General features: G+C 36.5%; 1 protein-coding gene and 1 pseudogene across 1 annotated transcript; both read right to left on the bottom strand.

Moving 5' to 3' along the window:
* Positions 1-2,799: 2,799 nt before the first annotated feature.
* Positions 2,800-9,434, bottom strand: LOC125584311. Its single transcript, XM_048752631.1, has 12 exons — positions 9,297-9,434; positions 8,973-9,203; positions 8,760-8,797; positions 8,363-8,472; positions 7,960-8,259; positions 7,655-7,867; positions 7,122-7,560; positions 6,112-7,037; positions 5,390-6,020; positions 4,652-5,307; positions 3,488-4,558; positions 2,800-3,389 (listed from the first exon to the last, which is right to left on the bottom strand). The coding sequence occupies exons 1-12, from the start codon at positions 9,432-9,434 to the stop codon at positions 2,800-2,802; spliced, it is 5,343 nt and encodes a 1,780-aa protein (XP_048608588.1).
* Positions 9,435-10,635: 1,201 nt separating this feature from the next.
* LOC125586652 lies at positions 10,636-12,578 on the bottom strand (annotated as a pseudogene).
* Between the last annotated feature and the right edge of the window lie 72 nt (positions 12,579-12,650).

The following is a 12,650-nucleotide window of genomic DNA, read 5'->3' as shown; positions in this document are numbered from 1 at the left end:
CCGTAATCCAAATGAAGCCAAACTATTGTTTCATTCTCCAAATATATAAAAATAATAACTTAATCCCGCGCAAGGCGCGGGTCTTATTCTAGTACAAATGTAAAGTACTACTCACTTTTTCCTAAATTCTTCAATCTCTGGAATGTTAGGCTCAAATACAATCTTCGAAAAACCTTCAATATTGGTCATGAATCTGAATCCACCTACCGATTTCAAATTGAAAACTAATAACTTAAACAATGAAAAGGTAAGAGTTATATACATTGTAATATAAAGCTATATATTATTACCTTCGTCCCTTTCAATTTGCCAAACACTTAACACACACAAAACAACATTTGCTTTCCTTGAATTCCAATAAGTTAGTAATTCAACAGCAGTAGTTCCATATGCAACACAATTAATAGGACTGTACCTGCCATTGATGTAGTTAAACAGTGTCAGATTATGATAAAATCTAACAAAGTTAGATTTAACAATTGAACTGTATAAATGTGAGAAAAATTACTCTGGATTTATTAAGCTAAAAACCGTTTTAGGTTTCACAATACCAGCAGCAACTTCAACAAATTCAAGGTTCCCAACAAACACCAAAGATCCATAGATGTCTACACGTATAAGCAAACCGCAACTCAAATTTACGAAGTAAAAGACCAAAACTTAGTTTGATTTTGTAGACTGTAAATAATTAAAGATAAGTTAATGCAAGACACAATACCTATGCAGAACTTGGGATGGGCAAGGCCTCGGATTATGGTTTTAAAATCTTTAAAAACATAGTAGTTGCATGTCAATCGTGCTTCCAGCTTGGTAATAACGGTGTTGACGTTGGTCACAACATGGTAGCGGTTTGTTGTAGTTTTGACCATACGGAAATTGTGAATCAGTTTGAAATTATATATTTCATACCATTCACCTTCCTTGACAATGATTTTGTTTGATTCCATGCATTCATCATGAAATGTTCCTTGAATTTTACTACCCTATATAAACAAATACATCCTAATGTTAGTTATGGCCTCAAGAAAAGATATACAATTTATGAGAAAAAAACACAAACCATCTCATCCACAACTAACAGCTCTGTCTCTGAAGTTGTGGTCCTCCATTTGCTAATAACTTGAACACGAATAGCAGGTTTCTTAATCTCATACTGCAGTTTTGACAGTAAGGTAAAAGCAGACATAATTAAAAGAGGTTAATATAGAAGACTTTGTGTGTGTTTTTGGTGCACTGACATGGACGTATATATATATAGGTCTTAGAGTAATTAGGGTTCACATCTAGTTTAATAACGTGCATGGCAAAGAAAGAATAGATTTAAACCTAGATGTATAGGTAATAAAATATTTGTAAGCTTGTTTACGACAGTGATAAATATTTTTTTACCTTTGCGAAAACTCGGTGGTACACAGGAAATCTAAAACATTAGATATGTTTGCAATTAAATGCCACGGAATTGTTAGAGCAACGGCACTGTAGATATTATGCTACGTATCGAAAGTGAATAAAGAAGCGTGTTAGAATCATTATTGGAGATTTCCTTAAGCGTGTAAGTACACTACAAAGTACTCTTTATATGTTAAACACAATTTCTATAGTATTTAATGATTATATAGTTATGGAAAAGTATCTATAATCTCGCATTCATTATTATTCCAGTATATTTTTAAAAGGCTCTCATATACCTTGATGGACCAAGCGACTTCGTGCGCACATCTAATTCGATACAGAAATACCTTGGACCTTTATTTAAAGTTGGACGGGACCTTATTAGTACTCCGTAGTTATTGGATTTTAGTTTTTTTTTTAAATGTGGCCCACTTTTGTTTGCCGTCTTATGTACATTCTGGACATTTTTTCTTATTGTAAACGGTTTCTACGATTATATATATCATCTGACTACAAAGAAATGACGAACTTGGATATTAAATGCAGTATGCTCTAATACTCATAATTAGCTGCTCCATAAATAATTTATAACTACGTGCAACTATAGTAGATGGGTTGGACAAAACGTAAACAATGTTATGTACTATTTAGCCTTTATGTTTCTAATATTAATTTCTAAAATAATAGTGATGCTCAATACCAATAATCAAGTTATATAGATTCTTGCCAGTTAAACATGACATATGCATTCTAGGTAGAATGAGTTGTTTTACTACTATACTAACCAAATTTTTATAAATAATGACAGCCCTAACACGAACATGTCGTTGAACATCAACAAAGGAAGAAAAAGCATTCAAATGGATCTGCGTTTCCACATTGCAGTGACGGAAAATATTATACCGAATAGGTCAGTTCACAATAACACAAAATAGTTCTAATACAAAGTAGATCAATGTTTGACTTTGGTTTAGGTTTTCTAGCATTTAGGTTTACTCGTTGTAGCCTAGCCTTAGTGAACCCCGGATTAAGTCTCCGCTTGCTTACTGATGTTTGTTAAGCTATATACCTGCTTGAAAAAAGAGCAATGCATTTGTTGTTATCTTATGTCAAAAGAATTAGTTTTTCAGTTAGTCAAAATAATAGTTTCTAAACAATCCGTTACGGTGTACAAATTTATATTTTATACGTCTGTTAAAATATAAGATAGTCGAGCAAAATGTAGATGTCATACCTCAATGAGATCACTCCTTCACGAAATCGACATTCTCTTTAAAACCTACCATGTAGACAACACAACATGTAACCGCAACTACTAAACGCACAATTACAGTATAATTTATGTGATAAGAAAGCATATATGTTTACCAACCAAAGCTATGCCAAGTATGTCGAAATATTGTCAAATCATTGCTCATTGTCAAACAAATTCTGGAAAACTTCTTTATAGACAACATTCATGGTACTATTCTCCTGTTTTCCATCCTTGTCGGTTATCAGAATCTTTAATCCTTTCCTTGACTTCACCCGAGACACAGCGACATACAACTGTCCATGGGAAAACACCGATTTGGGTAGATACAACCCTACGTTTGATAATGTTTGACCCTGGCTCTTGTTGATTGTCATCGCAAACGCAACCTTTAATGGGAATTGCCTACGCCGCATTTTAAATGGAAGCTTTGTATCAGATGGCGTAATTAACATTCGATGTAACCATACGATCTCACCGACTCTAGTTCCTGTAATCACTTTCGCCTGTAGAATATGATTTGCCAGCTGGGTTATCTGTAAACGCGTTCCATTGCACAAACCCTCTTCCGGATCGATATTTCTTAATATCATAACAGGGGTTCCAACTCTCAGTCTAAGAGTATGGTTTGGTAACCCTGAAGTTTTTATACTATTGAGGAATTCCGGAGAGAAAATAGAATCATCTTGCGATTTCGTATCAGTTGGATCGATACTGTCAGAACTTAAGTATATCTTCTCCTCACCTATAACGAAAAACACATTTTTAAAATATTTCTTTTGCTTACGAACTGCTAAGTATTAATTGAAAATTGCGGTTAATATATAGTACAACTTGACGCACCTGTTAGCTGATCAAGCATGTAGTTGTTTATCACCTCAACATCTGCATTTGTTGGACACAAAATAGCTCTTTCTTGAAAGAATATTGGATCTCTAGAATCTTTGAAAGTGTTTCCATATACTTCTGAAACAATAGCACGAATTGGATCATTAGCCTCTTTAATCAATAGATCTTTCGGAATATCAATCAGAACTTCTCCACTATTTGGTTCATTGATTCTTCCATCTCCCAAAGCCAATATCCAGTCTGAGAATTCTTTAATCTCTTCAGCTTCGCGAATATTTGTTTCTGCTAACAACCTCATATTTTTTGACAGTTGAAGAACTTTGCAATGCTTCCACAAGTATGAATAATTAAGCGTCGCCATTACAATGTCCGCCCTATTTCCCCTTGGAATAACTGGTAATATCTGTCTGAAGTCCCCTCCAAAAACGACAACTTTTCCGCCATAAGGTGTTCCATCTGCAGTCTTCATAATATAACCCAAACTCCGATCTAGTGCTTCAAAGCAGTGTCTACTCATCATAGGTGCCTCATCCCATATAATTAAAGAAGATTTTTCTATTACCTCGGCTTGATCACTGCCTGGTTGAATATTGCAAGTGGAGGATTCATCTGGATTGATAGGAATTCCGAACCGTGAATGAGCTGTTCTCCCACCAGGTAGTAGTAAAGAGGCAATGCCGCTGGATGCCACATTAAGTACAACATCACCTTTAGATCGTATAGCAGCTGACAAAATATTCCACATGAATGTTTTTCCTGTTCCTCCAAATCCATAAACAAAAAAAACTCCACCTTTTTTGTTTATAACTGCAGATATTATCTCCTCGTACACTGATCTTTGCTCATCTGTCATCTGCGGAAGCCATTCAGCGTGTTTAACACGCAACTCATCTCTTGGATAGTTGAGCTCATCCTGTAACAACTGATTCTCGCAGAGGGAATTACAGTTATACACTGGCTTTGGCATTGTTGTCCATTTATCCAAAGAAGTATTCTTCTGACGTAGAATAGTTTCAATCATAATCAAAGTTGAATTAAGAATCTCTTCTTCGGTCAAAATCAGACCTACAAAAACAAAATTACGATTTTTTTTTACTTAAAGTAAATTAACGCTCCTTACCATATGGACGTATACATTAACAATCAATCAGTATATACCTGGATTACGTCGTTTTTTTCGCTCCATATAAAGCACATCTTCAGACAAAATATCTTTAGTTTCTTCCCAAACTAATTTAGGCATAGACAAACTATCCGATATCAACATCTTAGCAAACAGTTTGCGCGCATATCCACTTGATGCCCAGAAACTACACTCTTTCAAACCTTCAATATATTCTTTGTCATCATCCAAAAGTCCAAGGTCGAAACATGCATCCTCATAACTCGGGTGAATAACACCATTGACAGTTCTGATATCTGCATAGCACGTTGGGCCTTTTACCTTATTTATCAAAACCCTTAGATAATATTGCGGACCTGAACCTGGGGATACCGGCGCCAATCTACCTATCGCAAAACCTTTCTTCCGTGGGTTCCATTCTTTCTGTTTTGCGTCGTAAACAAATCTTGTTGGCATTTGCGCATATGTCAGTTCTCTCGCCTCGGGGTACTTGATACAACATTCAAACCAAGCTAAGAACATTGTCTTGCATAAAAAACTGCGTTCCATAACACTTGAAACCGTATCACCCTCCCTGTATATAACCGGTTGTTCGCCTTCTAAATGGAATGTAAGCTTCTCCACGGGTGTAGATCGGTAATGCGTTGGAAAAGCCAGTATTCTCCACGTTGCTTCGCAAGAAGAAATATACCTGGAATGGATTATATAGTTGTTGTTAACAGTACAACATAGCTAAAAAAACCGTTACCCAAGTAAAGCTCTTTTATATATACCTGGCCTCAAAGTACTTTTTAATTTCATCAACTTGTGGTTCAACGTTTTCTGAGGCGTTCGTAGTGACAGAGGCTGCTGTGACCCCAGATGCATCAGTATTCCCTTCAGCTGCAGACTCAGTTGTCGATTTTTGAGTTATTGTTGCGGTGACACGATCTTGGCCCTTGTTGATGTACTTAAATAAATATTTTATAGATCTTGACTGATTACACCACTCCACGTTGATGTGTGCATTGTAGCTAAGTAAGAGTTCCTTGTTATAGGGGACTACAAACCTGTTGTCACATTTAATTCCCTTCTTCTCAATGAAAGCTCCATTGTCCCTTCTTCGATACACGGGGTACCCTTGAGCATCTACTGTCGTTGTCTCTACAAAATTCCATGGAAAAAACTTGCTACATCGTCCATCTACCATACATGGAGATCCTCTGTTCACAACACCACATGGCCCATGAATCATCATGTTTTTCACAACTTCATATAATCTCGGTTCAGACTCTTTATCAGGGATTTCAGCAGAAATTATACGATCTATATCTTCCGCTCCCGGTAGCTTGTGCAACGCATCCATAAATAGCAGAATATGCGCATGTGGAAGGCCTCGTTTTTGAAACTCGACTGTGTAGATTGCTGTGAGTAATACACTGAATAAGTTAGGTATTATAAAACGACATCACAACCTATCTTTAAAATTCACAATACACACAAAGTATATACATACCAGCAACAGTTTTCCCAAGCAGATATTTCTTTGTAAGATCGTCCATTAACCTATCCAACTTAATCTTGAAGAGTCGACAACACAGTTCGGGTCTGTCCTCAGCCTTTAGATTAAACTTCTGCATATACCTTTCCAGCTCAGGCCATTTTGGATTACACGTGAATGTAATAAATAGAGAGGGAAATCCAAAGTATTTGCAAATCGTCATGGCATCTAAATACATTTGATGCATATATCGAGGACCCCCAGTGAAAGAAGCTGGTAAGATAATGCGGTTTCCCTCAATAGACACATTCGAATGACCCTCATTTGCAGCAGCAACAAACTTACTGAACTTTAGCGTCCTTAGTTTTGCCTGGTTTTTTCTGATGAATCGAAGACGGTGGCTTTCAATCATAGTATATGCATCAACCAGAAATTGTTGCAGTAGACGTCGGCTGAGAAGAAGAACATGCGATCCAACTTTGCGAATCATAATCCGATAGGAAAAAAATTCCCTCATGCTTATATTAGGTTTCTTGTTTTTAGTTATTCCTGTGAAACCATTTTTTATTCCTAGACGAAAACCGTCCTCACCGTAAGGGAAAATAAGAGGATATTGCATAGGTAGATAGCAAGGATGCAACTCATTTATCCTCTTAAGTTTCCCAGACGTTTTCTCTAGAATAATATCACGCTTGTCCATATTCTCCCGAAAATCACCAACAACCAACGCAGCTACTTCCGAAGCTGTGGGTAGATTGGTAACACGTCCATCTTGTAAACGCGTATGGAGCAAGACCAAAGACAGTGTTTCCGTATCGTCTGCGTCATTAAATCTATCCATAACATTCCGAAAAGACTTCACATGAACATTGCATGCCCTCAACATTTCCATAATTTCCTTTACCAGATCCGCCCTAATTTTGCTTTTCTCTTTGTTCCCACTGCAACATACAAAATTGAACCAGAAACACCATAAGTGATAGGGTAGTATGAAGAAAGGGAAATAGTTCTATCGACCTTATTACCTCAATGCAGACAATCGATTTTGAACTTCATTCTCTGTATCATGGATATATAACTGAGAAAACTTTGCCGTCTCGTTAGGTTTTGGCTTCACACTTCCAATTAAATGATAATTCTCCCCATGCATCTTAAAAACTTTTGGACCCTTTCCCGTGTTAATAGAATTATCTATTTTCCCTCCTAGTGATGTAAAGGAAAACATCATGTTTAAGGGTCTTATATTGTCCCGATAATGTTTGCTGATAACATCATCATTAGTAAGCAGCCTTAAAAGCAGTTCCGGTGGTTCTTTAAGAACAGGAAGCTTTATTTTGCCTCTCATACAACACATGGTGAATACTGGATTTCTTGTCTTCCTGCCCTTCCCTATTCGTTCGTTAAACCAAAATAGCGCTCCACAGTATGCACATTTGTTGGTCAAATCTCCGTCATCTTTATACTCTGCCAGTCAATTACTTGTTATGATGAATTCAACAGGGTCTTATATAGTTTGTCATATACTGTTGGGTTATTTTAAACGTATGTATCATTTTACCTTCTTCTTTTCTGGTAGGCGGTCCAGACACTGAAGTTATGGCATTACTCTGGGTATTCCCCCCAAATGAATTTGAAAAACATTCGGACACCTTGTTAATATATAACTGACGTTGCTGCCTCTGGGCGAGAGTACCATTTTCGTCAATGTCTGAATCAGAGTTCAAATCATCTGCATCATTGCTAGAACAGTCCCAGTACTCATCACCCGAATCTACACACAAAGAATAAAATAAAGGTGGTTTACTTTTCGCTTCAAAATTAACAACCAACATAATGAAAAGACAGCATATAATAAAGTATTACCTTCTTCATCACTCTCATCTACTGTAGTAAAAGTTTCCACCTCCGGGGCTGTCTGACAACTTACATCAACTTCGGGTGCGAATGACTTATCTAAAGGCTGGGTAGGATCACAGTCGATAACTAAACCAGTATCATGTCTTCGTATCGATGACAATGTAGAAGACCAAGTTATAAAATCTGGATCCTTTACAGGCTGAGATATGGTTACGCTGTTATTTTTAGATACGTTAAGCAGAGTATCTGGTTTCATTATCTCTTGCCCTTTCGACTTTTTCTTGACTGGACAATCCAAATCCGTCCCTGTAACGTAACGCAAATATCCGTTGAAATATGCGCAGAATGTAAAATATATTCTTAGTCATAGTTTTCTTAAAACAAATAAGAAGCATATAATCAAAACTACCTCTGCTGTTCTGATTCGCATTATCAACGCCCGGGGATACACATATGGAGTCCCTTCGACTCAATTTTCTCTTTTGCCCCACTTGAACTGGCCGTTGATTAGTGCCATCTCTATTAGAAGTTCCCAAAACATTTGTTATGTCATTAAAGATAGTGGATCTTGAATTGGTCTCCCGGTTATTCTGTCGGAGGTCCTCCTTTTGTGTGACAACTTCGCCTTAGTTAATAATATGAAACATGCATGAGTATGTCTGTTAAGAAACATCTATGTTTGAATAATATTATCATTTTGTTATCACTATCACTTCCTAAATGACTTCACATCACATACATTAGAAAACAAAACAATTATATTAACGAAAAAGAAGGTCTCGATCAAATAAAATGAAAACACTTACTCGGAGTTTCGCAATTCCACACAGAGTTTCTCTGTCTCCTGTCCATTGACATTACATGTTCAATGTGACTAACCTTAACAATATGGCCGATTATATCTGCATATAAACGATTCGGTTTGTTTTGTAAGATCTAATAAGTGGTGCAATAAAGAGTACATTTTTATAAAAGACACTAACCAATTAAATAATCCGGATTTAGACTCCGTCAAGCACTTCGTTGTACTTCACGGGTTGGAATCCGCAAAGATCCCCCGGCAGTTGTTCACTGGGTAGGACACGGGTTTTGGATAGGAAACTAATCCGGTAAGGATGCGTTGTTGTTCTATACGAACCAACAGAATGCACCAAGGAGAAATTGATGAACATGTTTGAGTGTCCTTCTTTCAGGAAGGGATCGTATTTAGCCACCAACTCCTTCTTCACTGAAGCATGAATTTTATTTCCCTGTGTATAAAACGGAGAAAGAATTATGTCAAGAGATGCATGCATATCCCCTATAATAGTACATGGGAAATGTTTTAAGAAAAACATCCAAACCTTAACATCGCACAGAACCATATCAATGGTCTCACCACCACCACCAGTTGTTTGTTTCCACAATCGAATAACCTTCACCTTGATCGTCCAGCTGGTTTTGAACGGTTTCAAATCGACAATAGAAGTTACAGATGCCATATTTTGGGAATCGATTGTTTGTTCTTATTGGCAGCGTCGCAATATGATGTGCTCAACCAAAGGTGAAAACCGAGCTTTTTTTATAGTAATATATTTTAGGTTAAATGTGTCGATGATTAAGAAAAAATCAAATATTGCACTTATTAAACATTAACTAAATTCCCAAAAAAAATTGGAATGTTTACCTTGGTGAGAACGTTTTCCATTTTACTTAGGGACTTGCCGTCATAGATTTTTTTAGAACCCTCTAGCAAGTAAAAATATCTTTTCTACGAATTAAAGGAAATTATAACGACTTCTTAGGAAAGAGCATACCAGTATATTATTATTTTTTTGTAAAAAAGCCATAAAAATCATACCATTATTATTTATTTAGTTTTCCGTATGTGCTCCAATCTATATTTAATCAAGCCTTGGGGATTAAGTTTTACCATATTCAATTTATTTTTCCATTTCCTTATAATCCAGAAGTGTGCATGCCAAGTTTATTCAACTTTCGACGCTATACCATGTCAAAATCCCGGTTTGCGAGAATTCAAATAATACTCATACCGACTGTTTTATTTCACATATGGTTCGGTTCTAATTAAAATTATAAACCGGCCACCAGCTTTACCTTGATCAAAACTCTGTTATTTACAGAACACTATTGACATTACTTCTATGGTTTCTTAGCAACGTGTTAATTTGATTGTGTACTTTTAATTATAAACAGATACATGATCACTTAATCCCAACGTCTGAATTAGACACGATAGATGACGCCATGGCAACCAACTTTCGACAGTTCTATGGTCTACGCTAATTATTGTTCATGACGTCTTCTTATGAAACAATTCTGAGTAAATAGGCTTCACAACATACGGATTACTTTCGATATACGTGGCCACGCGACAGTATCCACTTTACTGTATGATCTTTTTTTTATTAGGATGAAACGCTTCGTTTATACAGTGTTTGATCGTTTTTAATTATGTGTTTCTTTCGTTATAATACATGAGCCCTTTTTTAAAAATATCGATGGATATGGTCACATTCTCTAGCATTTAATCATGGACTCACCAATTTCTCAATTGATTATGCAGCTGACACGTCACCTTATTTAACATCCTAATTGATTGACACCTAAGATGGGCTATTTTTTAATTAATACAAAATTGAGGTTATAATTTTTCAAATGTTCCTCAATTAATATATAAGGGATTAAACTCTGATATCATTTGAATGGGAAGAAACAAAACAAAACAAAATAAGTAAATTACAAAACGTAGGAAAATACAAGTTCCAGTTTAACATCAAAAGGATTTTTTTTTTTTTTTTTGCTTGCTTCTAATGTGTATATACCTGATGAAAAAACAGAAACATTGCTGCTGCTTCACCTTTGGTGATTACAAAATGCTCCTTGTTTCTCTTTTCCAGTCCCAAAGCCATGATCTTCATTCCCCTCCCCTGCCTGTTTTGTCTTGAAATTTCCCTCACGGCTTGTGTAATTTGAAACCAAAAACTCTTGGAACATAGTTTTGTGTTGCCTTTGGTGGCTTGAGATTCCCATAAGTCATCAAGAACAGATGTGGAAACGTTGTCCCAAAGTAAGCCCCATCAATGTCTATTCATTATTTTAAGGAAAACCCAACAAAGATCAACAACTGCTGCACATACACAAACTCAAAAAAAAGATGATTGCTTATGCACAAGAATCAAACATCAGACATCTATATCGGTATGTTTCAGAACCTGCATTTATAGATTTGTATCAGGATTGAAGAAGTGAAAGTGTGGGGAAAAAAAAAGGATACTGCCTTGATACTTTGATCGGGGGTAGTAAATGTCTTGGCATTTAGGGCAATATATCTTCACCGTGCTTGATCGAGGCAAATCCGATTGACCAACAGGAAGACAAGGTTGTCCACAGCAATAAACTCTAGGACACCTTCCAAAGTCGTAGTTTTTGTATTTATCTAACTGTAAGGATAAAAACCAATACATGAATCTTTTATGTGATGTTTAAAATAAGCAAATGGAGTACAAAAGGTTTCTTCTTGTTACTACCATTGCAGCCAACCCTTTGTTGTCAAAATGTAGCGAGCGTGAATAAGTCCATAAAGCATCTCAGCAGCTGACTCGATCAACTCATTCTGTTCCTCTGTAAACATCTCTCCTGTTGTTACCGACCCAATCCCAAATCATACATTCACGAGAACATAAACCTAAAGGGGAACCAAGCATTTTAACTTACCATGAGAAGATTCAACATCCAAAATCAAATCAAGAGCGTACTCGTAGTACGGGACTACACTGCTGAGTCCACACAAGTTGAAGTCATCTTGGATGTAATCATCATCAACCCTCACAGAAGAACTCGTTCCCCTTAAGATTGCAGAACCAAGATACCCATGAGGTGTCTGAACCACTGACATCAGATTCTTCTTCACTGTCTGTGTCTGATTCATCTACCACCAATAAAGTAACAGGACAAGCACACAAACATTTCATCATCAGTTACAGCTAATGAACACAAGTGAAACAACCAAATATCTCTACAATAAACAATAAGGCGTTTTGTTTGATTCAGTTATTTAAAAGCGTTTTGCTTAATTCATAATTAGATTACCAAATAATAACATTCATTGATTCCCAGATCAGGAGACACATATCTTATTCGAAGTTAAGTCTCCGAGAAAAACGAAACTAACCGTCTGAAACGTTATTCTTGGAGAGCGAAGCAGAATGCGAATCTCTATGGTCATGCGGTTGCTTCACGGAGTGCGCCGACGCCGTAACGGTTCCTTTTCCTTTGCCGTTAACTTGAAGAGACGTGGACGGAGAAGGCCGTTCAACAGCTTGGTTGATCCGTTTTGCGATCCACAACCTCCGGTCTCGAACCAACCGTCCCTCTCTCTCTATACATGCTTGGAAAAATCTCTAACGAATCTTTCTCTATATATAAAACTTTCAGATGCAGCTATTGTACAACTTCACCGGCGATTCATGCCTGGTTAAAATTGAGCTCTAGGGTTTTGAAATGAAAGCTTTTTCTTTCTTCCTTTCTTTTCTCGAATCTTTGTTGTATTTTTCTGTTTCGCAAGTTGTCCTCTGTTTGGTACAGAGAAATATTTTTTTTCTACCAAATTTAACCGTTGGATTTGTGAAAAACTGAAAACAAATACTTCTTTAAAGAGGGGTAAAATAGGAAATAGATGAATAAAGTTTTATTAA

This window comes from Brassica napus, chromosome A2, assembly GCF_020379485.1.
Source record: "Brassica napus cultivar Da-Ae chromosome A2, Da-Ae, whole genome shotgun sequence".
In the NCBI taxonomy this organism is placed as follows: Eukaryota; Viridiplantae; Streptophyta; class Magnoliopsida; order Brassicales; family Brassicaceae; genus Brassica; species Brassica napus.
Note: the sequence above shows the minus strand (reverse complement) of the source record. Positions and strands in the feature narration are given on the sequence as shown.

Excerpts from the sequence above, each read along its gene's own strand:
- LOC125584311 (XM_048752631.1), bottom strand. The coding sequence starts at position 9,434 with ATGGCATCTGTAACTTCTATTGTCGATTTGAAACCGTTCAAAACCAGC. Across the intron at positions 5,308-5,389 it reads AAAAAGTACTTTGAGGCCAG|GTATATTTCTTCTTGCGAAG; the intron begins GTATATATAAAA and ends AATCCATTCCAG. Across the intron at positions 4,559-4,651 it reads AAAAAAACGACGTAATCCAG|GTCTGATTTTGACCGAAGAA; the intron begins GTATATACTGAT and ends TTGTTTTTGTAG.